Source organism: Pyrus communis, chromosome 10, assembly GCF_963583255.1.
Source record: "Pyrus communis chromosome 10, drPyrComm1.1, whole genome shotgun sequence".
NCBI lineage: Eukaryota > Viridiplantae > Streptophyta > Magnoliopsida > Rosales > Rosaceae > Pyrus > Pyrus communis.
Window position 1 is genome coordinate 24,340,718 of NC_084812.1, and position 25,390 is coordinate 24,366,107.

General features: G+C 38.2%; 6 protein-coding genes across 11 annotated transcripts; 3 read left to right on the forward strand and 3 right to left on the reverse strand.

Annotated features, from left to right (window-relative positions):
* Nucleotides 1–491: 491 nt before the first annotated feature.
* Nucleotides 492–3,568, reverse strand: LOC137748562 (topless-related protein 1-like). 6 transcript variants are annotated; one of them, XR_011070076.1, is made up of 7 exons: nucleotides 2,822–2,964; nucleotides 2,484–2,710; nucleotides 2,307–2,368; nucleotides 2,018–2,172; nucleotides 1,733–1,827; nucleotides 1,303–1,368; nucleotides 492–1,207 (listed from the first exon to the last, which is right to left on the reverse strand). XR_011070076.1 is itself a non-coding variant. In XM_068488733.1 (6 exons), exons 3-6 carry the CDS (start codon nucleotides 2,618–2,620, stop codon nucleotides 1,181–1,183), a joined length of 345 nt encoding a protein of 114 aa, XP_068344834.1. In that variant the 5' UTR covers nucleotides 2,621–2,710; nucleotides 2,822–2,918; nucleotides 3,390–3,568; the 3' UTR covers nucleotides 492–1,180. The 6 variants fall into 6 exon arrangements, 1 of the variants encoding a protein (XP_068344834.1); XR_011070075.1 differs by having other exon boundaries at nucleotides 1,713–1,827; XR_011070079.1 differs by lacking the exon at nucleotides 2,307–2,368 and having other exon boundaries at nucleotides 1,713–1,827.
* A 2,211-nt stretch (nucleotides 3,569–5,779) lies between these two features.
* Nucleotides 5,780–6,448, reverse strand: LOC137748037 (uncharacterized). Its single transcript, XM_068488139.1, has one exon. The coding sequence runs from the start codon at nucleotides 6,446–6,448 to the stop codon at nucleotides 5,780–5,782; it is 669 nt and encodes a 222-aa protein (XP_068344240.1).
* A 5,021-nt stretch (nucleotides 6,449–11,469) lies between these two features.
* On the forward strand, nucleotides 11,470–12,588 carry LOC137748038 (uncharacterized mitochondrial protein AtMg00810-like). Its single transcript, XM_068488140.1, has one exon. The coding sequence runs from the start codon at nucleotides 11,470–11,472 to the stop codon at nucleotides 12,586–12,588; it is 1,119 nt and encodes a 372-aa protein (XP_068344241.1).
* A 571-nt stretch (nucleotides 12,589–13,159) lies between these two features.
* On the reverse strand, nucleotides 13,160–13,855 carry LOC137748039 (uncharacterized). Its single transcript, XM_068488142.1, has one exon. It carries the CDS (start codon nucleotides 13,853–13,855, stop codon nucleotides 13,160–13,162), a length of 696 nt encoding a protein of 231 aa, XP_068344243.1.
* Nucleotides 13,856–15,232: 1,377 nt separating this feature from the next.
* LOC137748146 (NADH dehydrogenase [ubiquinone] 1 alpha subcomplex subunit 6-like) lies at nucleotides 15,233–17,536 on the forward strand. The gene is made up of 2 exons (XM_068488240.1): nucleotides 15,233–15,564; nucleotides 17,174–17,536. The coding sequence occupies exons 1-2, from the start codon at nucleotides 15,352–15,354 to the stop codon at nucleotides 17,357–17,359; spliced, it is 399 nt and encodes a 132-aa protein (XP_068344341.1). The 5' UTR covers nucleotides 15,233–15,351; the 3' UTR covers nucleotides 17,360–17,536.
* A 3,010-nt stretch (nucleotides 17,537–20,546) lies between these two features.
* Nucleotides 20,547–22,193, forward strand: LOC137748040 (uncharacterized). Its single transcript, XM_068488143.1, has 3 exons — nucleotides 20,547–20,859; nucleotides 20,977–21,063; nucleotides 21,163–22,193. The coding sequence occupies exons 1-3, from the start codon at nucleotides 20,547–20,549 to the stop codon at nucleotides 22,191–22,193; spliced, it is 1,431 nt and encodes a 476-aa protein (XP_068344244.1).
* Nucleotides 22,194–25,390: the final 3,197 nt, after the last annotated feature.

Consider the following 25,390-nt stretch of genomic DNA (forward strand, 5'->3'; position numbering starts at 1 on the left):
TATCTGAACGACCATGCTTGTTAGTCAGTCATGTTATAGGATGTATTTAACACTTACCAAGCGATTCTAAAACAACATCCTACATACATATTATGTTGTCAAACTATGAATCAAGACAAAACTTTCCTACTTTGGTAATGTAATCTCCTAGTCTAGTTACGATTTGGTTCCTGTATTTTGACTTGAAAACAATTTTGGTCCCTTAGAAGTTGCCAATGGCTCCTGAATTGTAACTGGAAAAAAACTCAACACAGCTATGAAAAATTAAAACTCGAGGCACCAAAGCGTGAAAAAAAAGAAACCAAAATAGTTAAATTTACCCTTTTATATCATACATACCATTAAAAATTTGTTTAGAGATAAAAATGGTAGTCATAGTAAAGAATCCAACTTGACCAAAGAAAGTGGATTTCCTCACTTTCTAGTGCTAACTAGCAAGCTTGCCCGCGCGGTGCTGCGGGTTTTGAAACTGTATAAAACATGTAGAAAGAGGCAAAAAGGTAGGTGTTATTCATTTGATCTCACAAAGACTGATATTATTGCAACACATTCCAACTGGAATTTAAAAAAAAAACATAAACCTTTACTTTCTATGAACTATCACCAGAATTCTTCTCTGAACAATCATCAAGGGAACATCCTTTCTACTTTTTTCATAACTTCCTAACCATGCTCAGAAAGATTAGGATTCAACAATCATCAAAGGAACATCCTTCAGATGATACAAATATTTAAGCATGAGCACGCACCTCAAAAGAAAGGCAGAAGCTTGATGCAGGCCCATAAATCAAAAGAAAGCAGAAATCAGAAAAAAAAAAATGCTAAAAAGCAATGTGAGTCACAAAATATATGAAACCTAGATCAAACTTCTTGATAAAACCTAAGAATAACTCCACAAATTTCTGAGTTGTAAAAAAAAATTCAGAATCCCAGATCAAATTTCTTGATAAACTTTAAAAACCCCAATTCAGATGAGGAAAATACATGAGGGACTAATTTTAGCCATATTAGTTGTTTGCATTAGGTTTTGAGAAACTCAAGTACGGAACAGAAAATGAAATCAGATAAGTAATGTTATATTCAAAAGATGAACACTAAACGTGTGATAAAGATGACAATGAAATTGAATTACGGGTTCTTACCGTGCCCTTTGTGAAGTGTCCTTAGTTGAGCAAAATATTCAGATATTTTCCTGATAGGCTTCCACCTAAAAAGGTAAAAGCAGAACATCAAAAATCATGCAAGCGTCCCTGTAGAACCTTTCCAACCTGATGAAAAATAAGGGAAGAGATCAAGACTGACTTGCTCAGCTAAAAACTTGATTTCAACAAAATCTATTAATTGCACATCTTTGTTCTTCTCAGCAACCTGTTAGTCGTAAATTCAAGGATGAACATAGTATAGTAAGACTGTTAATTCACAACACGAACCAATTGATGGTACAAAATATAATCACCTAAGCCTAATCATCTTATATTAAAAAGACATCATACAATAACAATGAATGTTTTACAGTGTGCAAGTGAAGCAGCTTTCATTTGCTAATTTCTTAAGTCATAATGCAAGCTCGATTGCTGGATAAAAAAAAATAGGGACCAAGAAGACATCAAATCCAATGCAGACAGCAGATAAAATTGAACCCAAAAGGCAAAAGCCTTCTCTAACAAATAGATACATATAAAGAGTCATTTGGGATATAGATATTGGTGGACCTGGAAGAATAGAGACGCACTGAGTAGGAGAGAACAAAGAGAGATAGTGGAATTTTGGAGGAATACCGGATGACGATGAACTGTGTAGCCATAGCTGTTGGTGGCGGTGATTCCGCTGCGAGAGACAGTTCGAAAAAAGGTAATCAATAAATCTTACAGAACTGTAATAATTCAGTCATGAGCTTCAAATCATTGACATTTCAATTATAAGGATTCATAATTTAAATTTTAAGATAGTATTAACGGTTTACAAAATTAGAAAGGTTCAAAGCCATTAACAATTATGTAACTCAGACTCTTCATACCTAGACTTTGCTCACTACAATCTCTATTTTAATCTTAGAGGCAAAGTTCTCTTCATATCTCATTACTTCACTCTTCTTTCTTCTTCATTACCAAAATCATTTTCTTCATGTACTATCTGATCTATTCAGATTCTCCTCAGACAACAAATTGATAGCTGGGAATAAAGAAGAAAACATGCATCAATAAAATTTCGAATTTTTAACCACCTCTAATTTATAATTAATCTAAGTAAATACACAGCAACCACAACAATAAGAACTTTCAAATAGAAAAGTATCTATTAACTACCATGCAGAGGATCTTCCTAGATCCAACTTCCCACAGCCCTATGTCCCCCACATTGGTACCAACTGAAGCATATACAGAGAACAATCAACAGTCAATTATGAGCAGCAAGCATCTAGGGAAAAACTGTAGAGCCAAAGGTATACAAATAAATATAAGTAGCTACTTAAAAAATACAACCCAAGAAGTAGAGTCTGCTGTGAAGGATGAAAATCCATGCTCATGGGAATTGAGCCCTGATTCAAAGTCCGTGTGACATTCTTAGGCAAGTCATCAGGTGCATTCAAAGCTTGCCCTGGACATGTTACTGGCCACATGTTAACAGGGAGATTAATCCTAATCCCTGATTTCTTGGTATTCCTGTACAAACTGATTATGGCCTGATTTTTTTAAAATCATTCCATAAGCTGCAACCACAACACAACCACAGCAATAAGAACTTTCATGAGCTGAATCTAAGCTTTCAAAAAGCATTCCATGAGCTGCAAAACGCAAATGCAACTGACTACTATGCATACCTTTGAATTTTTCAGATGCTTCTTCGGATATAGTTCATTGGAATCCAGTGTAGGTGGTGGTGCTAAAAGCATACATGTTCTTTGCTTCTTCCAATTTCTACATAAACACAAATTAACAGATTAATCTCCCAATTACAATACGTAGCATGAAATAACAAAAACAACCAATATAATCTGGTGCATTAAATGCTTTGCCCTCCCTCATTTTATACATCGTGGGAAAATATCAAACCCAAACAGAAGTCCTCTGAAACTCCGATTTCAATATAACCAAACACAAACAAAATACCAACTCAACTCTGATTATAAAAAAACTAAACTAAACTATAAATTGAAACTTTCAATAGAACAATCCCAGAATTTTAAATTACTTACGTTGAGAACAAAGGGTTTTGCAACCTACAAACAAACATCCAAAATTTGAAACACCTACGAACCCAAAATCACAAAAACACCAAAACTGAAACACGGAATCACATTTTCTCATCTACCGAGCAAAAAATTACGAATCCAAAACTAAAATATAAAAAAAAAATCCCAAAAACTTAGTGCTGCATGAAGTCCGTACCTTGGATTTTGAGGAAAGGAATATGGGTTTCGACAGATCGACAACGTTTGAGAGCGAGAGAGACTGAACGCTTGAGAGTGAGAGAGGCGAGTTTGAGAACGGCGGAAGCAGAAATTTGAGAAAGAGAGAGAGGGAACGAATGAAAAAACCATGAAGATGCACTGGAAGTGGAAGGTCCAGCGATATGATGAACGGACGCAGGATTGGAGAGTTCCAGAGGCATCCACAAAGCCAAAATCGAAATCGTCAATCGTGTTGCAGAGCACAGTTTTTCCTTTTTGGATTTCGTTTCTGAGGGAGTTGAGAGACTTCTATTGGCAATCTAGGGTCAAAATCGTCATTTTACTGTGTAATTGACAAAAACAGTAAGACTTAAAGAACAACTGAAGGGCAAAATTGGAACAACACTGGTCATCCACAGTACCAACCCTACGGGTTTTAGTATATATGATATATTTACCGTGCTTGAGACTACAAAAGCTTTATAAAAGCAGTTGCTTCTTTTTTAATTTGTCCATCAAAAATATTGCAACTGCATATCCTGGGAATTTAAAAAAAATTTCCAAGCAAGAGATAAAATGTGATAGTTGTGGTTAAGGAGAAAATCACCATGTTCACCTTAATTTTTTTTAGAAGAACCCTCTTCACCTTAGTTTCACCCACAACCTTCCAAGGCTTCCATTCTTCTCGGCCCAAGTTGGAAACAACCTTGATTCACCTTCCATGTCCCCAATCTTCAACATGCATACAGAAAATGGAATTAAAATTTGAAATCTAGAATTGATCCAAAAAAAATCACTTACACTAGGGAACACCCATGAGGAGAGGATCATTTTTACCTCTTGGTTGAGGTCCAATTCAGGCAGACTTTGCTGGAAATTGGCCGGAATACCTATGGTCACCGTTTCTTAGATCTGAAATTGAGAAAATTCGGCTACAAATTTGGAGAAACTAACTTGAGGGTTGGAAAGAGGAAGGGAAGAGGATTCTGAAGGTATAGTTTGACGCTTGTTGGTGACGGGAGGACGGAGCCACTGCTGCATGAAAGAGAAGAGTATACGGGAGGGAGGAGAGAGAGAATGAAAGGGGAAGCGAGCGGAGGGAATGAAGGGGAGGAGTTGGACTTTTGTGAAGGGGAGAGAGGTTTAATGGTTTTTTTTTATTTGTTTTATTGGTGTTCAATAAATTGTATTGGTGCCCAGTTAATCACAAATGCACAAAAAAGTATTTTTAAGAAATAAAGTTAGTTAACAGACACCAATATTGGTGGCTGATTTTTTTAGGCCACTGATATCAGTGGCATCTCACTGTAAAGCCACCAAATAATAGTAAGAGTAGCAACTTTATATCTATGACCACCAATTGCAAAGGGTGGGCAAAAAATGGTGTGTAATGGGCATAATTCTAGTAGTGTAAACCCTGGTGCAACCGCCTGCATTTCTTGCTAATACCCTTATGCAATATACCTTAATTGTACTTATTTTCACAATAAGTAAAACAAGCTTTTGGTTACGAATATAGGGTGAGTTCGAAGTTTTGAAGCCCCCAAAATAAGGTATGACTCGAATTTTTGAGCGTTCGTGTGATCTTCACCACTTTGGCTGCGGGGTGGGACATTTGGTCATCCAACACAAACAATATCAACATAATTTGACATGTAGGCACCAAATAATTAATAGGCGAATTTTTGTGGTTTGCTACTGAACTCACCTTGAATTTTTCAGTGAACGAGCACCTAAATGAACCCCAGCCCATTTTTGTTCAAATCCTTACAATCCTATGAAGTAGATGGAAGAGGAAGTCAAGGGGATGCTTTTTTTGATGCTTTGACACTGTTGCAGACAAATGGATTTGAAAATCAACGGGGTTGTTATCTTCTCAGCTGACGCTTCTTTGAAAAGCAACTTTTACTATGAGAGAAAATCACAAGCTTTCTTGCACAACACTACCAGTAGTACTAACTAGTCTAAGTGCATGATTACAATATACTTAGCCTCCTCGCATGCGCTCTCAAGCGTGCAAGAGCCAATATAGTACAGATTTTTTTTGCATCGTGACTTGTTTCGCGAGTTAAGTATGTTCTAGTTGCATATATATATATATATATTTTTTTGCATTAGTTTGTATGTATTTTGCTAATAAAAGAAAGGTTATCATTCTTAATATTAAACCTATTTGTTCTCTTTTCATTCCTATGTGTTACCCTCTATATTAAGAAGATTATCCAACATCGGCAGCCACAGATTGGTGCGGACTGCGGAGACTACTTTCAGAATCAGAAAATATAAAAGTGGGATAAGGGATCCAAAATGATTATTCAACTTGTATTGAATAAAAGTAAGCACTCCAAAATTTCAAGGAGGCAAGGTAATTACAAAGCGAGGAACACATTAAGCCACTCGGCATACGGATACCATCATCACAGTTGCCTTTTGGCCTGGATTTGATTTTCTAATAATCTTAATGGTTTTCTTGTAGAAGCTCCCATCACCGCTAGGGCTAGACCTTTTGCAAGGGAAGGTATTAGACCTCTTCGACTGCGGTGGTTTGCACTTACTAGCTCTGCGCTTATTGGAACCATGAACCGCTTGAAACTGTTGCTGTCGCTTCAAAGACTTGTCGTAAGCTTCTCTTTTAGCAGGGTTAGAGAGAACGTCCCATGCCGCCTTAACATGCTTGAAAGCACCCTCGGCCGCTATTGATGCATTCTTGTCGGGATGCAAGGCAAGTGCCAATCTCTTGTATTGTTTCTTGATGGTTTCTGAGTCAGCAACTGTAGGGTTTTCGATGCCGAGAACACGGTACCAGTTTTGCTTGTGTGACACGGCAGAATGAACTTGGTATGCAGCTCCGTAGTTTTCCATAGCATGTAAATCTGGATCGAACTCTTTTGCTGCCTTGGCTTGCATGATTGCATATTCGAAGTTACCGAGCGTGAAATATGCTTCTGCAGCGTCTCGAGCCTTGACCGCCGCCATACGGGCGAGGTTGATGATGTGATCAGGACACAAGGGTTGAGGGATGGAGTTGCTGGGGATTCTGCTGCGGCCGATGGCCATCTTACTGCTTTTCAACTTTGAAATAGAAACCATGGTGTAGATATATCGAGAGAGAGAGAGTAGTGACGGACGTAGAAGCAAAGATGGTATTCTTGCAGGTTGGATATATATATGATGCAAACTTTGCTTGCAACTTAAGAAACGCGTTAAAACCCTAGAAAAAGGGTACTTGGGCAGAAAGTTCAATTCCTCTTCGTAATTGAAATTAGTAACCGACTCAACTTACCAAATTCAGATATATTTTTGTTAAAATTGGATTTCTAATAATTTATCAAAGGCCCAAATCTATATTTTTTTCTCCTGTTTTTTGCTGATAATGTCAGAGTTATATACTGTATAGGTCATGTATTTTCCTAGTTGAAAAATTAAAGAAATTAGCAACAACTCCAAATAACATATGAAAATAATTCCTAGTAGTATAGCAATAACTCAACAAGGTTCCTGCTAAGTTCCAAGATTAGAAACTTCATTTGAACTCGATTGACTAAGTTTGGCCGTTGTACATGAGTTAGATTTGCAGTAACTAAACCCTGGTGCAATCCTCACCACCGCTTGCACTTCTAGATAAAACAATTACGCAATATACCTTAATTTTTACTTATTTTCACAATAAGTAAAATCTCACTAATTCAGACGCTTTCATAATGGAAAACAAGCTTTTGGTTATGAATATAGGGTGAGTTCGAAGTTTTGGAGCCCCAAAATAAGGTATGAGTCGATTTTTTGAGCGTTCGTGTGATCTTCACGTGTTTGGCTGCGGGGTGGACATTTGGTCATGCAACACAAAAAATATCAACATAATTTGACATGTAGGCACCAAATAAATGGGGGAATTTTGGTGGTTTGCTACTGAACACACCTTCAATTTTTCGGTACACGAGCACCTAAATGAACCCCAGCCCATTTTTCATTCAAATCGTTACAATCCCACAAGATTGGGAGTAAAATTAAATAGTACTAGCATATGGGCACATAAAGTGTGTGAGAAAATTTTTTATTTTTGTTTTTGAAATAAAAGGAGAGAGAAAAGGAGTGATAGAGAACGTGGGAGTGAGAAGTTTTTATTTTATTTTTTATAATTAGAAATATATTAGGATTACATGTAGGTGAGATTTTGAAAAAAAAAACAAAATTTGGTTGTGTGAAATTACATGTATGCCCCATATTTCTTATTCATGTTCTGTTTTAATTAATTACTGATAATTTCATGAAATTTTGGTTGATAATGAGTGTTTTATTAATTGGTAGAGATAATATACTACCTACCCACATGCGCTCGCAAGCGACATTTTCTGCTACTTTAATGGATAAAATGTTTTTCGTTGTGGCTTTGTTTTGTAATTAAAGTATTCTGGTAGTGAATTTTTCTTTTGGTTGCATTAAATTTGGATGAATTGTTGTTTATAAAAGAACGCTTATCATTATTACATATTAACCCTGATTTGATCTCTGTCGTTCCCATGTACTACCTTGTTTATTGACAAGATTATACAAATTTGGCTATATTGGAAGAATAAGCCGTCCTACAGCCGTCCTACCTTGTCCTACCTACACACTAGCCGTCCTACAGTCGTCAAGCCGTCCTACAGCCGTCCTACCTTGTCCTACCTACACACTAGGACGGCTACCTTGTCCTACCTACACACTTGTATCATGTATTTATATCCTTGTAATCTTGTAGAGAAATAAAATGAGAAAAAGCATTCTCTTTCATATTTTTCACATGGTATCAGAGCCGGAACCTTAACTGGCCTGACTCCATTGTTGTCCCTTCTCTTCTTCTGCACATTCGTTTCGATAATGGCAGAAGATAATCTTTTTGACTCAGAAGCTGAAAGCTTCACAGCTCCTCACCCTAGTTTTCCAGAAGCTGAAGTCAACCCAAACCAACGTTTGTGTTCTGTGTTGTTAAATGAGTTTAACTATCTTCCATGGTCCAGATCAATATCTCTTGCCCTTGGAGGAAGATCCAAACTTGGATTCGTCAATGGAAGTATTGAAGCATCTGACGTCGCATCGCCGGAGTATGAAGCATGGCTGTGCAAAGACCAGCTGGTCATGTCGTGGCTCCTCAACTCCATGGATCCTAAGCTGTCTGAAATTTTCAGTTTTTCAGAATCTTCTAGTGCTCTTTGGAAGGCAGTCAAGGACATGTATGGAAATCAAAACAATGCTGCTCGAGTGTTCCAGCTTAAGAGGAATCTTGCAAGTCTTCAACAAGGTGATAAATCCTTTGTTCATCATCTCGGTTGCATGAAAAACATGTGGAACGAACTAGAAATGTATCGACCACACACTATCGATGCTGCCGTACTGTTAAAAAGGTCCGAGGAAGACAAAATCTTTCATTTGCTTGCAAGTTTGGGTTCTGAATATGAAGATCTTAGAAGCCATATTCTAATGAATCCCGAACTTCCATCATTTGCAAGTGTTTGCACTACTATCCAGCGAGAAGAAGTACGCAGAAAAGTCATGAATGTTGACGTAAAACCTAGTGTGTCTGAGGCTAGAGCTTTTGTGACAAATCACAAGTCATTTGGAGATAAAGTATACAAGGGAAAAAGGCCAGATCTGAAGTGTCTACATTGTAATAATGTTGGACATCTAATAGATCGATGCTGGATATTGCACCCTGAGTTGAAGCCAAGGTTTGAGAACAAGCCTTTAAGAGATCATAAAGGCTCACACGCCAGACCACATACAAACAAGTACCATGCTGCTGCTGCTACATCCATCGGTGGGTCGATGAACTTTACAGCCAATCCAGCTGACTTGTTGAATGAGTTCTCAACCTACCTTCAAACCAGAAAAGGAAGCACAGGTGAAACGTCGACTGGGGAAAGTCAAACTGCTCTTCTTGGACAGTTTGCAGGGTTCTTAGCTGAATCTGGTCATGTACCTCAAGGAGACATTCCAGGTATCATGTGTGCTCTTTCAACTGCTCTAAATGTTAGTCACTCTCATGATTTTTGGATTATAGACTCAGGTGCCACAGATCACATGACAAATCAATATTCTAAGCTATACGATTTTGAAAGCCTCACTAAACCATCACTAGTTTCTGTAGCAAATGGTAGAGGTGTGCCAGTTCTAGGTAGAGGGAAAGTTAAACTGATCTCAGAAACTGTTGAGTCCACAGCGTTATATGTTCCATCTTTTCCTTTTCAATTATTGTCCGTAGGAAGGATTACAAACTCTCTAAACTGTCGTGCAATTTTTTCCCCCCACAATGTTGTTTTTCAGGATCTAGCCACCAAGAAGCTGATTGGTGAAGGTCATTACCTAAATGGGCTGTACTATTTTTCAGAGGACCTCAATGTTCCAAAGGGGTTCCAAGTCAGCTCAAACCTAGAACATCAGTTGTGGCATCAACGCCTAGCACATCCTTCAGAATCTGTGTTGTCTACGTTGTTCCCTAGTTTATGCAAATCCTCCCTTGTATGTGAAATTTGTCATTTGTCAAAATCTACTAGACTCCCATTCAATTCTTCCATGTCTAGGACTAGCAAGTTGTTTGAGATGGTGCACTCCGATGTTTGGGGACCTGCACCTCTAGAGTCTTTTGATGGTTATAGGTACTACGTTATCTTTGTTGATGATTTCTCAAGAGCCACTTGGTTGTACCTCCTAAAATTCAAAAGTGAAGTTATGGATGCTTTCAAGGACTTTCATAATCTTGTCATGAACCATTTTTCGTCCCAAATCCACATACTAAGGTCTGATAATGGCACTGAATATACATCCAAAAATATGACTAACTATTTGAGCACCCATGGAATTATACATCAAACAAGTTGTGTAGGTACTCCTCAGCAAAATGGAATTGCCGAAAGGAAGAATCGGGACCTACTTGAAAAAACCAGGGCGCTAATGTTGCAAATGAATGTGCCTAAGAGGTTTTGGTCTCAAGGAGTTCTTGCAGCCACCTATCTTATCAACAGACTGCCTAGTCGTGTTCTGGATACAAAATCACCATCTGAGGTTATGCAAAACAAAAAAGGTAATCTTTCCCATATGAGAATCTTTGGATGTACCTGTTATGTTCATATTCAATCCCATCACTGAGACAAGCTTGATCCCAAAGCTGTCAAGTGTGTTTTCATGGGATACTCCTCCACCCAAAAGGGTACAAATGCTACAATCCGTGCTCCAGGAAGATGTTTGTCTCAAGAGATGTACGGTTTGATGAAAACCAACCATATTTCAACAAATCATCAGATCAAAATCGTCAGGGGGAGCATTTCCTAGATCTCTTCCCATTGCCAAATCCAGTCGAACCAAGTGACTGTGTCCATTCACTACCTCACAACCAGGACTCTCATGCAACTCTTAATGACAACCTGCTTGTTGGAGATGACACTGAAGCCTCAGAAGCACAAGTAGTTCCCCATGACCATAACACAACATCTATACAAGAGAGTGGAGCTGAACCTATTGTGATCCCAACTCAACCCCGCATGAATCTGACTCGAGATCGACATCCACCATCAAGGCTGCAAGACTATGAAACTTACCATGCCAGGTACCCTATTCACAAGTTTGTAAATTACTCCAAAGTCTCTCACTCTCATGCAGTCTTCCTCAGTAAACTGTCCTATTAAAGTGAACCAAGGAACTTTCAAGAAGCCAATTGTCAAGTTGTGTGGAGGCTAGCCATGGAAGAAGAACTCAAAGCCTTGAATGAAAATAAAACCTGGAGTGTAGTTCAACTTCCCAAAGGCAAGAAGGTGGTAGGCAGTCGATGGGTCTATAAAATCAAGTTTAATTCTGATGGCTCAATTGAACGACACAAGGCAAGATTGGTGGCTCACGGTTTTACTCAAACTTTTGGAGTGGACTATAAGGAGACATTTGCTCCCGTGGCTAAGATGAGCACAATAAGGGTTTTGTTATCTGTTGCAGTGAACCATGAATGGCCATTGTACCAAATGGATGTAAAAAATGCTTTTTTACATGGAGACCTCGAAAAGGAAGTCTACATGCAACTACCTCCGGGTCATCCATAAACACAGAATTCAGGTATGGCTTGCAAGCTTCATAAGTCAATCTATGGCTTGAAACAATCTCCTCGTGCCTGGTATGCCAAACTGAGCTCGGTACTTGAAAATTTTGGGTTCAAGAGAAGTCATGCTGATTCCTCCCTGTTTATTCGAATAGGATCAGTTGGCAAATTAGTTGTACTAATCTATGTTGATGATATCATCATCACAGGTGATAACATTGATGAGATTCACACTCTTAAACATTCTCTTCATCAACAATTTGCCATTAAAGACTTAGGAGTTTTAAAATACTTCATTGGGATTAAACTGGCCACTTCCCCCAAGGGACTTTTTTTGAGTCAAAGGAAATATGTGATTGACTTACTTCAAGAAGTGAAGATGATGGATTGCAAACCAACTCGTACTCCTCTTGATAGCAAATTGAAGTTGGACTTGACAGGAGAACCTCTCAGTGATATCAGTTACTACCAACGATCGGTGGGTAAGCTTATATATCTCACCATCACCAGACCGGATATAACTTACGCCGTCAGTCTTGTAAGCCAATTCATGCATGCACCCACTGAAGCTCATTTAAATGTTGTTAAAAGAATTCTCAGATACCTCAAAGGCTCCATTGGTCGGGGAATCGTCATGAAAAACAATGGTCATACTCAAATCATTGCCTACACCGATGCTGACTGGGCAGGGAATGCTATTGATAGAAAATCCACTACTGGCTATTGCACGTTGGTTGGAGGAAACCTCGTGACATGGAAGAGCAAAAAACAAAATGTAATTGCTCGCTCAAGTGCCGAAGCTGAGTATAGAGCCATGGCTTCCATTGCATGTGAACTCATTTGGCTCAAGGGCTTTCTCTCGGACTTGGGGTTCTCAATCAACACACCTATGTCTCTTTTCTGTGACAATCAAGCAGCTATGCATATTGCCTCCAATCCGGTGTTCCATGAACGCACCAAACACATTGAAGTTGACTGTCACTACGTTCGGGAACAAGTCCAGTCCAAGGTAATTCAAACCACATTCACTCGAAGCCAAGATCAACTTGCTGATATTTTCACGAAGTCTCTTGCTTCTCCTCAGTTTCAAAGTCTGCTCTCCAAGCTTGGATCAATTAACCTCCTTGATCCAGCTTGAGGGGGAGTATTGGAAGAATAAGCCGTCCTACAGCCGTCAAGCCGTCCTACAGCCGTCCTACCTTGTCCTACCTTGTCCTACCTACACACTAGTCGTCCTACAGCCGTCAAGCCGTCCTACCTTGTCCTACCTACACACTAGGACGGCTACCTTGTCCCCTACAGCCGTCCTACCTACACACTAGGACGGCTACCTTGTCCTACCTACACACTTGTATCATGTATATATATCCTTGTAATCTTGTAGAGAAATAAAATGAGAAAAAGCATTCTCTTTCATATTTTCCACATGCTACCATATAAATCGATGGAGAAACTACATTGAAAACACATGCTTTCTGTTCTGTGTTCTACCGTAAGAAACCCCATTCGACAAGCTATACGAAGCCCCATTTTCTATCCCTTTCAACATGGTTCTGAAAATATAAACAGAAAAATATACAAAATAACTAGCTATAGAGAAAATATAAAAGTGGAAATCAGGGAACGATGTATTGAAATACAAATACATACAACATAGTAAGCACTCCAAAATTTCAAGGAGGCAAATTAATGACAAAGCGAGGAACACATTAAGCCACTCGGCATACGGATACCATCATCACAGTTGCCTTTTGGCCTGGATTTGATTTTCTAATAATCTTAATGGTTTTCTTGTAGCAGCTCCCATCACCGCTAGGGCTAGACCTTTTGCGAGGGAAGGTATTAGACCTCTTCGACTGCGGGGGTTTGCACTCACTAGCTCTGCGCTTATTGGAACCGTGAGCTGCTTGAAACTGTCGCTTCAAAGACTTGTCGTAAGCTTCTCTTTTAGCAGGGTTAGAGAGAACGTCCCATGCCACCTTAACATGCTTGAAAGCACCCTCGGCCGCTGTTGATGCATTCTTGTCGGGGTGCAAGGCAAGTGCCAATCTCTTGTATTGTTTCTTGATGGTTTCTGAGTCAGCAACTGTAGGGTTTTCGATGCCGAGAACACGGTACCAGTTTTGCTTGTGTGACACGGCAGAATGAACTTGGTATGCAGCTATGTAGTTGTCCATAGCATGCAAATCTGGATCGAACTCTTTTGCTGCCTTGGCTTGCATGATTGCATATTCGAAGTTACCGAGCGTGAAATATGCTTCTGCAGCGTCTCGAGCCTTGACTGCCGCCATGCGCGCGAGGTTGGTGATGTGATCAGGACACAAGGGTTGAGGGATGGAGTTGCTGGCGATTCTGCTGCAGCCGATGGCCATCTTGCAGCTCTTCAACTTTGAAATAGAAGCCATGGTGTAGATATATCGAGAGAGAGATGAGAGAGTGGTGAAGGAAATTAGGAACTGAGGAGGTATGTATTCTTGCCGGTTGGGAGATATATAACACAACTTTTGTACGCGTAACTTTGGCTAGTGAAAACCCTTATGTACAGCTGGTAGATTATTTAGGTCCTTTTTAATAATTCCTTGGGAAACAAGGATTAACAGAAGATAATTAAACCAATTCCAATAAGGTTTCTGCTAAACATTATATGTAATTGCAAAAGAATAACAGATAATATCATCATCAAGTTGTATAACATCATGTAAAATATCTATGATAAACCCACGTTTCAGTTATGATTTATATTAATTTTACCCGTGTTTTTAGAGAAGCGCAAAGTTTGTTGTTCATGCCCCAGCTATTTATGGGAATGCTCAAAATTCTGATTGTATATGGTGGTTTATTACTCCTCGATGTGCAACACATCCATTGCCTCTAGATATGGATAATGCTAGGAAATTAAATTTTTAGAATGATGTGTCATCAATAGTAAATAAGCACGTTAGTTAGCACTTAAGTAATAATTCAATCATTTATCCACATCATTTGGTTTATAAAATTTGGTTTAGAAATTTGTTGTCCCTAGCATTACCCTTTAGATATTGTTCATAAGAGTAATGTTAGGTAAACTAATTTTTTAAAACCATATTTGCGAGGGGTGGTATTCTTTGCCCTGTAAATTCCCCTTCCTTTCCCTCCCCTCCTATTTGAACATTCACAATTAAATTACGTCAACATTTTGTGTTGACCTTTTTATAGAGAGAAAGACAAAGAGAAAAGTGTGAGAGGAGTGAAAGACAGGGGATTTGAGAGGAGAATTCTACTTCGATTTAGAAACCATGTGATGTGTCACCAATATGAAATAAGCACCTTAAAATCCGCTCTTAGAGTTTGAGAAAAAAGCGGAGGCAAGTCAGCTAGTGAGGCAAAGAAAGGGTAAATGCCAGTTCCGTGCCTATAGTCATTCATTTCTATGGTAAGAATCTGATCTCCAGTCGCTTGTAGTAAAGGAAGGCTTTCTGTCCAATCAGAGCAAGTGAATGATATGAAATTCGAGTTATTTCACGAAATAACAATCGTATATATTGTGCTCGTAATGGTACCTCGCAATTCAAAAGTCTCTCTACATCATCATTTAAGTAATAATCCAATCATCAATAACCACGTCATATAATATATAAAAATTAATCTAAATAGTTGATCTCGTTACCATAAATTTTCTGTCGGTTGAGCAAGGGACTTTGAGCTTTAATAAATTTTCTGTTGGTTGGTTTGTAACTGGGCTAGCAAACCCAATGCCCCAAAATAAAAAGCAGCCGAAACGGCACCGTTGGGCTCGTGGTCACCACATCCACATCGATTACCTTTCCCAAGAGACCAGAGAAACCGAATGCCATCAGGGCGAATAGAGTAGAGCGAGGCAGAAGAACTCAGTGAGTCGAGTTTTGAGTTTTCGGAGGAAGAAATGTCGTTTATTCAGCGGGCCGTGAAGGTGCCACCGAACTCGGCCTCTCTGGACGAAGCCCGGCACCGAGTCTTCGACTTCTTCAGGGCCGCCTGCAGATCCATCCCCACCATCATGGAAATCTACAACCTCGACGACGTCGTTACGCCCTCTCACCTCCGCACCGTCGTCGCCTCCGAGATCCGCAAGAACGCCAACGTCACTAACCCTAAGGTCCCCTTCTCCCTCTCTATCTCTCTTTCTTCAAATTATATGATACGCTGCTGTTTTAATCATCTGAAATTTCGAACAACGAGTAAAATGTCTGGAATTTCATATTTGCCCACGAGATTTAGGGTTTTTTTTTATACAATTAAGTTGTCCAATCTCGTATGTGCTATTGGATTTTCTGCCAAGTACTGACGTGAATTTGGGTAGAAGGAGGATCGCGGCGAATGGGAATGATATTAGATGCTGCATTTTTACTTGGTTTCGAAATTTTCACCCAGAAACACTTTTCTTTTTCGTTTCATTTTTGTAGTTGAGCTTTTGAGAAATAATGGTTGGTTGGAAAATCTTAGCATTGTGTCGGAGCAGAAGACGAAAGCTCGAACCACTGCGAAACTTTCACGTTCATATTAAGTTTCAACCTTTATATTAAGTTTCACCTTTTTGGGCTCCACAGTGGTAGTGGAGGGCACACATTGAGGACAATAGACGATGCAAGCTCGAACCTTTGCAAAAGCTTTCACATTCGTTTTAAGTTTCACCTTTTTGGGCTCTATAGTGGTAATAGAGGCCGCATATTGAGGACATTAGAAGATGCAATTTTATCTTACATACTAAACAAGGGAGAGTTGTGCTATGAATATTTGTTTTCCTATGTCCTAACAGCTTAAATTTTGATTTTGTGGGGATAACTAAAAACATGTAATGGGTAGATTTCTTTTGAGGATTCAGTATGGTATATGGACTCTGGTATTAGTGCCACATTCTAGTAAAAGTCTAGGTGAGGATTCATCCTTTGTTAGTGGCATTCAGTTTATGTGATATGTCGTAATATAGCAGGAATTTGTGGGTAAAGCGCAGACAATGGATTCTAATTATGTAGTACCCAACTAACCGAGTCAGGAATAAGGTTAGGCCCCAATGTATTCCTCTCCAGGACTTTGAAAAGGCTCTCTTGGAACTCATGCGGTTCCAGCGTGCTCAGAAGCCAAAGGCAAGTCCATTATGATCCACAGGACCAACATCATTTGAAGGTGCGTGGCCCACCCTGCCTAGAACAGTCACATTTGACTGGGCTTACACACACACGTAGTATACATACGTAATTAGGTTTCAGTAAATTTCAAGATAAATCATGTGTATATTTAGAGATATGTTGTCAGCTATTCCTATATCATTCTTGTGTTGTTTTGTCTCTGTCTAGCAACCTTCACATGGGTTGTCTCTATATGTTTCTGGATTATGGTTGTGTGTTTTGCTCTAGTTTTCTGGGAAATCTAATTCTGCCTGGAAGGAAGTATAGGAACTTTCACGCTACTGGGTCCTTGAATCATTGTATCAGGCTGAACATAAAGCTTTATTGAGACAACGAAATCAAATAAATTATTAATGTAATGCACTTTGACATGATTCCTGTTTAGTAATATGCATAACTATTGAGTTGAAAGAGTTTCTACATTTGAGTTAGTTGTATTTTTGTTGGCACTAAGAACCAGGATTTTTCTTACCATCCATACCTGCTGCTAAAGTGCTTCATGCTCTTGTGATTTGTGGCTTATAAACCTTTTTTTTTTTTTTTTTTTTTTTTTTTTTGGTGGATGGTATTGAAATGCAGGTCATCGATATGCTGCTCTTCAAGGCAATGGAAGAGTTAAATAACATCACCGAGCATGCAAAGCAGCGACACCACATCATTGGCCAGTACGTCGTTGGTCAGCAAGGGCTTGTGCAGGATTCGGGCACCAAAGATCAGGGGACCTCTGCTTTTCTTAAAGAATTTTATAAGAGCAATTATTTTTGAATCTCCGCTGCTCTCTGGATGTGCTCTGGTGAGACTTTGCTTTCAGGGCTTCATAAATAAAGGTGTACTTGACAAGGTTTTTGTATGTTTCTGTTGGATATTGACTGTTAAGGTCACTGGGTAATAACTGAATTGCTGCCGTTTATGAAGTAATTAAGGTTTTGAAAAATTAAGAAACGAGGTGTAGTAATGTCGTTGGATGAGCATTGTAGGCTCTGGAGCAGAATTCCCTCCCCTCCCTTTCCCTCCCCTCCTCTCATACTTTCTATTATGTCTCTCTCTCTATAATTTTTTGTTAGCCTCACAATGGGCTAGCAATAAGGTGGTTCAAATTCGTCTTTGGCGAGAATCGAACCTAAGACTTCTCACTCACAAGTAAAGAGGAATACTACTAGACTATAGTATTAAGTGGCCTCGCTCTATAAAAAGAAAAAAAAATTAACATAAGATGTAGACGTGACCCTTCAAATAGAAGGGAAGAGAAAAAAAAAAGAGGGGAGATAATGCTGTGAGGTTCTTTTGAATGTCTTTCCCTGAGTTTATAATCTTTTCTGCGTGCCTCATTTCTTGGGAGGTTTGTTCATTGTTTCCAGCCAAACGTTTATGTACAATGTCCTTGAATTGAATTTGAGAGTATCGTTCTTCTGGTCACCTAGTGATCAAGGATTCATGGTTTAGTTGGGTTTGAGAGTCCCGCTCATTTGGTCAAGCACTTTTGAATTTGGCATCAAGGGTTTGAGTGAACATACATTTTTTGGTTGCTAAGCGACTAGAGAACATTTCTAAATATAACATACATGTGAAATGATTTTCATTTTTGGCCAATGAGCTAGAGTTGTAGGAATTGGATACTGTTTTTGTCTTAATCGTTTTAAAATCAACATAAAATTACACAGCCAGTTTTCCTTATCTTTATTTTATGGACAGTTGTCTTAATCGCATTACAAACAACATAAAATGATATGAGTTTGCTAATCTGTTAATTAAATAAAAAGAAAATTAATGAAAATGACTTTAAAACTTTGAGTTTTAACCAAAAATCACCTACTAACTTTATTTAATGATAAAGACGAGAGGAAAAAAAAAAAAACCTAACACTGATCAGTGGGTCGGCAATTGAGAAATGGAGAAAGCATTGAAAATCTACGTAGAAGTTCTGAGATTGGTGAGGAGGTTGAAGAAAATCCTTTCTTGGTGAGGAGGTTGAAGAAAATCCTTTCTTGGCAGATCAGAAAAGTAATAGGAAAGGAGGGGTGCCGAATCTAGAAGATTCGTGAAGAGACCAAGGCCAATATCAAAATTGCTGACCTCATTGCTGTGTGTAGCACTATCTCGGTTTTGTTTCGTTAGGGTTTTGTCGGTTGGGTTTTTCGATCGATTTTGTTGCTTTTTTTGCAAAGACACGAGGAACGTGTGATTATAATAAGCTCAAGGGATAGTGATGATTCGAGTAGTGATGCTAAGAAAGCGTTGCAGCAGATAGCTGGGTTGATTCTAAAGGAGGTCAATGGATGTTTCTTTGTGTTTTCTGGGTTGACATGGTGAAGTTTGAATTGTCAAGTCGTTGGGTTCGAATGCTTTTTCGTGTTAGTGAATTTTTAACGGAAAATGAATAATTATGTCAATTTACAGGCACTGAAGTATTTACTTTAATTTGATAGTGTAGTTAGTGTTGTGTTTGTAGGGCATAACATTTGCATTTGGTGGAGGAGAAGAGGCAGCTGTAGATGGGTGGACAACAGAAGAAAATTAAGTAATTGGTGTAGAAAGTTGAAAAATTGAAGAGATATAAGAAAATTTGATGAGTGTCGAAGAAAATTAGAAGAAGAAAATTTGTTTGGAAGGTGAGAATGTGCCAAGAAAATTCAGGAAGAGAGAGAAGAATGTAGTACCGTTAAGTTTCATAAACAGTATAGTAATTTTCATAAACAGTGTCGTAAGTTTTCATAAACAGTGTAGTAAGTTTCATAAACATTGTCCTAAGTTTCATAAACAGTGTAGTAGTTTCATAAACAGTGTCCTGATTTCATAAACAGTGTCCCAAGTTTCATAAACAGTGTCCTGATTTCATAAACAGTGTAGTGGTTTTATAAACAGTGTAGTACCGTTAAGTTTTATAAATAGTGTAGAAAGTTTCATAAACAGTTTGTGTGAGGATGCGTGGGTCCGCGCGTCAGATTTTTTTTAATATCAGTTTACTACCCTTATGTTTCGTGGTTTTCAACATTTAATACATCAAGTTTTTTTGGTCCCAGAGTCATATCTAAAGTGTAAATTTTGGGACAGTCTCATACATCCGTTAATCAAACGTTAAGTCTCTCGTTAACTGATGACGTGGTGCCCACATGGACAATGACTGGACACCACGTGTCATTAAGGGGTCCACGTGAATTTTTTTTTCTCTTCAGAGAAGGGGTTTAGTTAAAAACTAAAAAAAAAAAATCAAAATTCAAAATTTAGAGACGGGGAACAGTTAAAAGTGAAAAAGTGAAAAGTGAAAACCACTTTTCACTCCCCTAGAAATCGTGATCCCCCATCTTCGTCTAAAACCCTACTAACGCACCGTTACTCGACCTCGCCGTCGCTCCACCTCGCACGCTGTCGTACGTTGCACACACATTTGCACATCAAATAAGGGGCACCGTTTCTGGGTAAGGTTGTCGTGAAGCCATCGTTAGCGATGGTTGGGTAAAAAGGAGGATTGAAGTATCTGAAACACCAGTTTATTGTAAGTAACCTACCTTTTTCGAAGTGTAGATAATATAGGTTTAGGTTTTTCGATTTTTCAATTTTGAATTTTAGGGATTAGGGATTTGTGAGTTCCAATCCCATTTTGTTTTCTATGGTTTCTGGAATTGTGTTTTGTAGTGGATTTCTGCATTGTTAATTATTTTCAATGTGCATGTGGTTTTGTCTTCATTCATGGTCCCAATTGCAGCCTTTAAAAAACCCTGTATTCATGGTCCCCATAGTTTGTTTTCACTTTTTTCCTCATGGTCCTACTAGTGTTTTGGGTTAACTTTTTGGGTTTTAAAACCTTTTTCCTTGACTTTGCAGGCATGCCTGAATTATTTAGCCTTAAAATTAACCACAGTGAGAAGTGGTCTAAAAATGCATTTATGGGAGGATTTGAGGCTTGATTTGATTACATAGACAAAGACTTCATGTTTTTTTCGAGATTGATGAAATGGTTAAGGAGTTAGGATATGATGGGTTTATATTGTATCACTATAGGATTCCTGGGATGTCTTACACACAAGGATTAAGGCTTATTGAACGGGACCAAGATGTGGGTGAAATGTGCAAGTATGTTCCAGGGACTAGGGAAATAGAAATGTACCTAGAACATCTAAGTCCAAAGCAAGCTACCCTGAAACATAAGTTTTTGATGAATCTAGATGAGAGTGGCATATTAAAAAAAGGTGTCATGATAGAAGATATTGAGGAATCAAGGGTGGCGATTTCAATTACAAAAGGAAGTGGATCAAAGCTGAAGAAGGGTAGAGCAAAAGGGGGTGCTGATCACTTAAAAGATGGAGATAAGGCTGAAGCAACTGAGGGATGACAAGGAAATGGAGATGAGGTTGAAGATGGTCATCTCAATGCTGATAATAAAGGTGATGAAGATGATGAAGGTGATGTAACTGAAGAAAGTCACGAAGTTGAAGAAGTTAATGAAGGGGCCGAAGTAGAAGCTAATGAAGGTAAGCTTTTTGAAACATTTATTTTTGCAATTTTAATTTCAGTATTCAATTATTTTTGCAAAGTTTAGGTTTTTAACAAATATGCATTGTTTGTGGCAGTAAATGCAGAGGATGACACTACAAATAGTGAGTTTATGGATAGTGACTACAATTTGGAAGATGATGATCGTCGTGTAGTAGATGATACGGTTGTAGAAAATGTCAATGGAGATGCTGAAAGGGGTGAAAGGGTTGGGAACCAACATCCAAAAGAAGTTATTGATGCAAGGGATGTAGAAGATGTTACCCTTGATGATGAGAGACAAGACTCAGATGACCTACATAGTGTTGACTATTCAGGTTCAGAATGTGATGAGAAGATCATGTATCTTGAGTTCAATGAAGAAGCCGATATGGATGATCCAAAGTTTGAAAATGGATTGAAGTTCAAAGATGTTGCACAGTTGAGAAAGCCAATGTGGTCTCACTCCATTAAGCATGTTGCACCTTCTATTAAGCTAAAAATGAATGAGAAATGGAAGATTAGTGCAAGGTGTGAGAAAAACTGTCCATGGAGATTGTATGCTTCTAGGATGTACAATGAAGATTCAATGCAAGTGAAAGCCTATGTTGGAAAACATGAATGTCCGAGGATTTGGAGGGAAAATCCTAACTGCAAAGTGGCATGGCTTGTGAAGAGGTATGTGGACAAGTTCAGACTCAACCCAAGCATGCCCATCACTACATTTATGAAGACAGTGAATGAGGAAAGAATGGTTAAGATCCACCTCAAGATAGCCTATAGAGTGAGAGCACAATGTTTGAAAATCCTTGAGGGGAGTAATGTGGATCAATACAAAAAGTTATGGGAGTACTGTGATGAGTTTAAGAGGACAAACCCGGGTAGTACAGTTCAGATGAAGGTGCTGCCTTATGATGATGCTCATGTGATATTTCAGAGGATTTATATTTGTTTGGGGGCTTGCAAAAATGGATTTAAAAATGGATGTAGGCAGCTTGTAGAGTTGGATGGTTTTCACTTGAAGGGAATGTTCAAAGGCCAATTAATATTTGTAGGGGGAATGGATGCAAATAACCAAACTTGGGTTATTGCATATGCCATAGTAGAGCTCGAGAACAAGGACAGTTGAGTTTGGTTTCTAGAACTCCTAGCTGCTGATTTGGGAATTGTGAACCAGCGTACTTGGACTTTCATTTCTGACAAACAAAAAGGTTTAATACCAGCTTTTGAGAAGGTGTTGCCTAATTGTAATCATCGGTTATGTGTTAAGCACTTATGCATCAACTACAAGGCAGATGGGTTTAAAATGAAGGGATTAAATGATGCCTTATAGAATGCTGCCAAGGCAACAACCATTGCTGATTTTGGAGAGAGTATAGCTGAGGTGAATAGGCTGAATTTCGAAGCTTATAAATGGTTGGTGAAAAGACTGGCCTTGCATTGGAGTAGTCACACTTTGAGACACACGCTTAGTGTGACATTATCTTAAACAACCTATGTAAGAGCTTCAATTCTTTTATCCTAAGGTCTAGGGACAAGCCTATTATTACCATGCTGGAAACTATAATAGTTTTATTGATGAAAAGGATATGGTTGGGAAGAGATGCAATGAGGAAGGATAAAGGAGTTATTTGCCCAAAAATCCAGAAGAAGTTAGAGGAGTACAAACTGAAAAGCCCACACATTATAGCTACATGGTCTGGAGGAGAAAATTTTGAAATGGATGAAGGCAGAGGCAATATATTTGTGGTGGATTTGAATAGGTGCTCTTGCTCATGCAGAAGATGGGATTTGATAGGCTTTCCTTGCATACATGGTTGCTCAGCCATCTATTATGCAAGGAAACAGCTTGAGGAATTTGTTTCCTCTTGGTATAAGAAGGAGAAGTACTTTGAAGCTTACGAAAACTCGATTCAACCCATCCAAGGAATGAAATTTTACAAGCCATCTGAAAACAAATGCATTATTCCTCCAACTTTTAAAAGGCAGCCTAGAAGACCAAGAAAGAGAAGATATAGGGAGGGTGAAGAAAATGAATTCAAGTTAAGCAAAAGAGGGCAAAAAAGTGTGAAGTGTAGTGTTTACAAGGCCTCGAGACACAACAAGGCCAAATGCCTAACCACTCATCCTCCTACAGCTACTAGAAAAGGAAGAAAAAGGAAGAAAAAGCAAGAAAAATGAGGTATAATTTTGATTTTTTTTTTTTGTTGATTTTTCATTTCTTAAGTGAATTTGTTATTTGTGAAGTGTAGTATCTGTCAATGCTAATGCTATATGGGTTCATTACTTAGGCCTCAACATCTAAGGCATCACAACCCTCTCAGTCATCACAACCATGCACTCAGGAAGCTCCACAACCTTCATCTCAGCCAACTCAAGCCTCTCAAACCACTTTAAAGTCTACTGCAAGAGGTCAAAAAAGGAGGAGGAATGTTCCATGATGCTGCTTTAATGCTTTAGGTTGTTTAAGGGTTCATTTTATTGTAGTTGAATATGCCCTTAGTTTTTTTGGAAACAACTTTCCGATAGATCTTTAGTGTTTTGGACAGATCTTTGGTGTTTTTGGTACTCTTATTTTGGTTTTTGGAAGAACACCTTGACCCATTAGTTGTTAAAGTTGTGGTCTTTTGATACTTTTGTGTGAATTGGAGGGTGTATATTGAACTTTGTTGTGAATTGAAAGTTGTTGACAATTGAACTTTGTTGGTAGTTGGTAGTTGGTAGTTTAAATGATGAATTTGCAAATTTAGAATTCAAAGTTTGTTTGGAATTAAATTTGCAGATTTGGAATAGAAAGTTGTGGTTTTTTTCCTATTTAATTTGAACTTTTTTTTCAAAAAAATTTGGGCAGGATTTTTTTTTTTTTTTTGGAACCTCTGAAGAAGAAAAAAAAATTCCATGTGGCACCCAATCATTGTCCACATGAACGCCACATTATCAGTTAACGGGAGACTTAACAGTTTGACTAACGAATGTATGAGACTGTCTCAAAATTTACACTTTAGGTATGACTTTGGAATGAAAAAAACTTGATGTACTAAATGTTCAAAACCATGAAACATAAGGGTAGTAAACTGATATTTACCCTTAAAATTATGTCATTTTCATTAAAATTTAAATTTTTTTGTCCTTTTTATTAAAATTTAAGTCTTTTTAATTAAATAAACTTATAACATGGTTTTTTTATTAAAATAAACTTAGTCCAAACCCTTTTCATGAAAATTCCCTTAAATAAATCACACATAGATTACCATTGTAAGGATTTCTTATGTAAATCACATGACTTGTCTTTTATGAGTTAAAAGTATTTCAAGATCGTGTGATAAACAATTTATTTTTTTTTGGGTAATAATGATTTAAGTTTAAAAAATATATATTTCGAAATCAAGCCAAATTTGGGAATATTTCTAAAATCAATCTTAATTTTTGTTTAGTGGTGCTAGTAGTGGTGAGAAATAGATATAGTGGTGACAATAGCAGAGTAGAAAGTAATTGTGTTAACAATGGTTGTGAGGTATAGTTGCGGAAATTGTGATTAACAGGTGGCCAGAATGATTGTGATGGAGCGATGGAGGTGGTGGTGGTCATAGCGAGAGTGATGGCAGTGGAGAATGTGGTTGTGGTAGCAATGGTGGTGGCTAATGGCAGTGGTGGTGATGGTCACAATGGTGAAACGGTGGAGGTGGTGGTGGCCATGGTGATTGGAAGGGGAGGTGATGGTAGTGTATAATATGGTGGTGGTGGTGGTGGCGGCGGCGGCAATAGTAGCTGTGAGGGTGGTGTCACGTCAAAGATGGTGGTGAGACAGTGGAGGTAGTGGTAACCATGGTGGCGTGGGTGACAGCGCTGGAGAATGTTAAGATGGTAATGGTGTTGGCGCCAATCGTGGCATGCATGATTTTATTTTATTTTTTATTAAAACTCTAACTCTATGTTATAATGTACCTTTTATTTTCTGTTATTTTGAAATCTATTCTTGAAAAAAGAAGGAAACATCAATTTGATGTTTTATAGAACTTAGGCTAAATTTAGTCTTCTATGGCTTTTTTTTTTTTTTTTTGCTTAATTTGTTTTCACAAAACAATTCAGTTCCCAACTGTATTTGTATCTACAAAAAAAAAAAAAAAAAAAAAAAAAAGGTTTTGTAGGACGGTAACAACACAGAGCCTAAGTTTTACAAATTCTAAACACTAGGTAAGGGTTCGTGTCTGCTTGACTTATTTTTTCTTTAAAAATGAACGTACATAAATGTTGTTTTAACCACTCATTATTGAACTTGATATATGTCATATATAATGCGTAAATATAATTTTAATCTTCATTCTT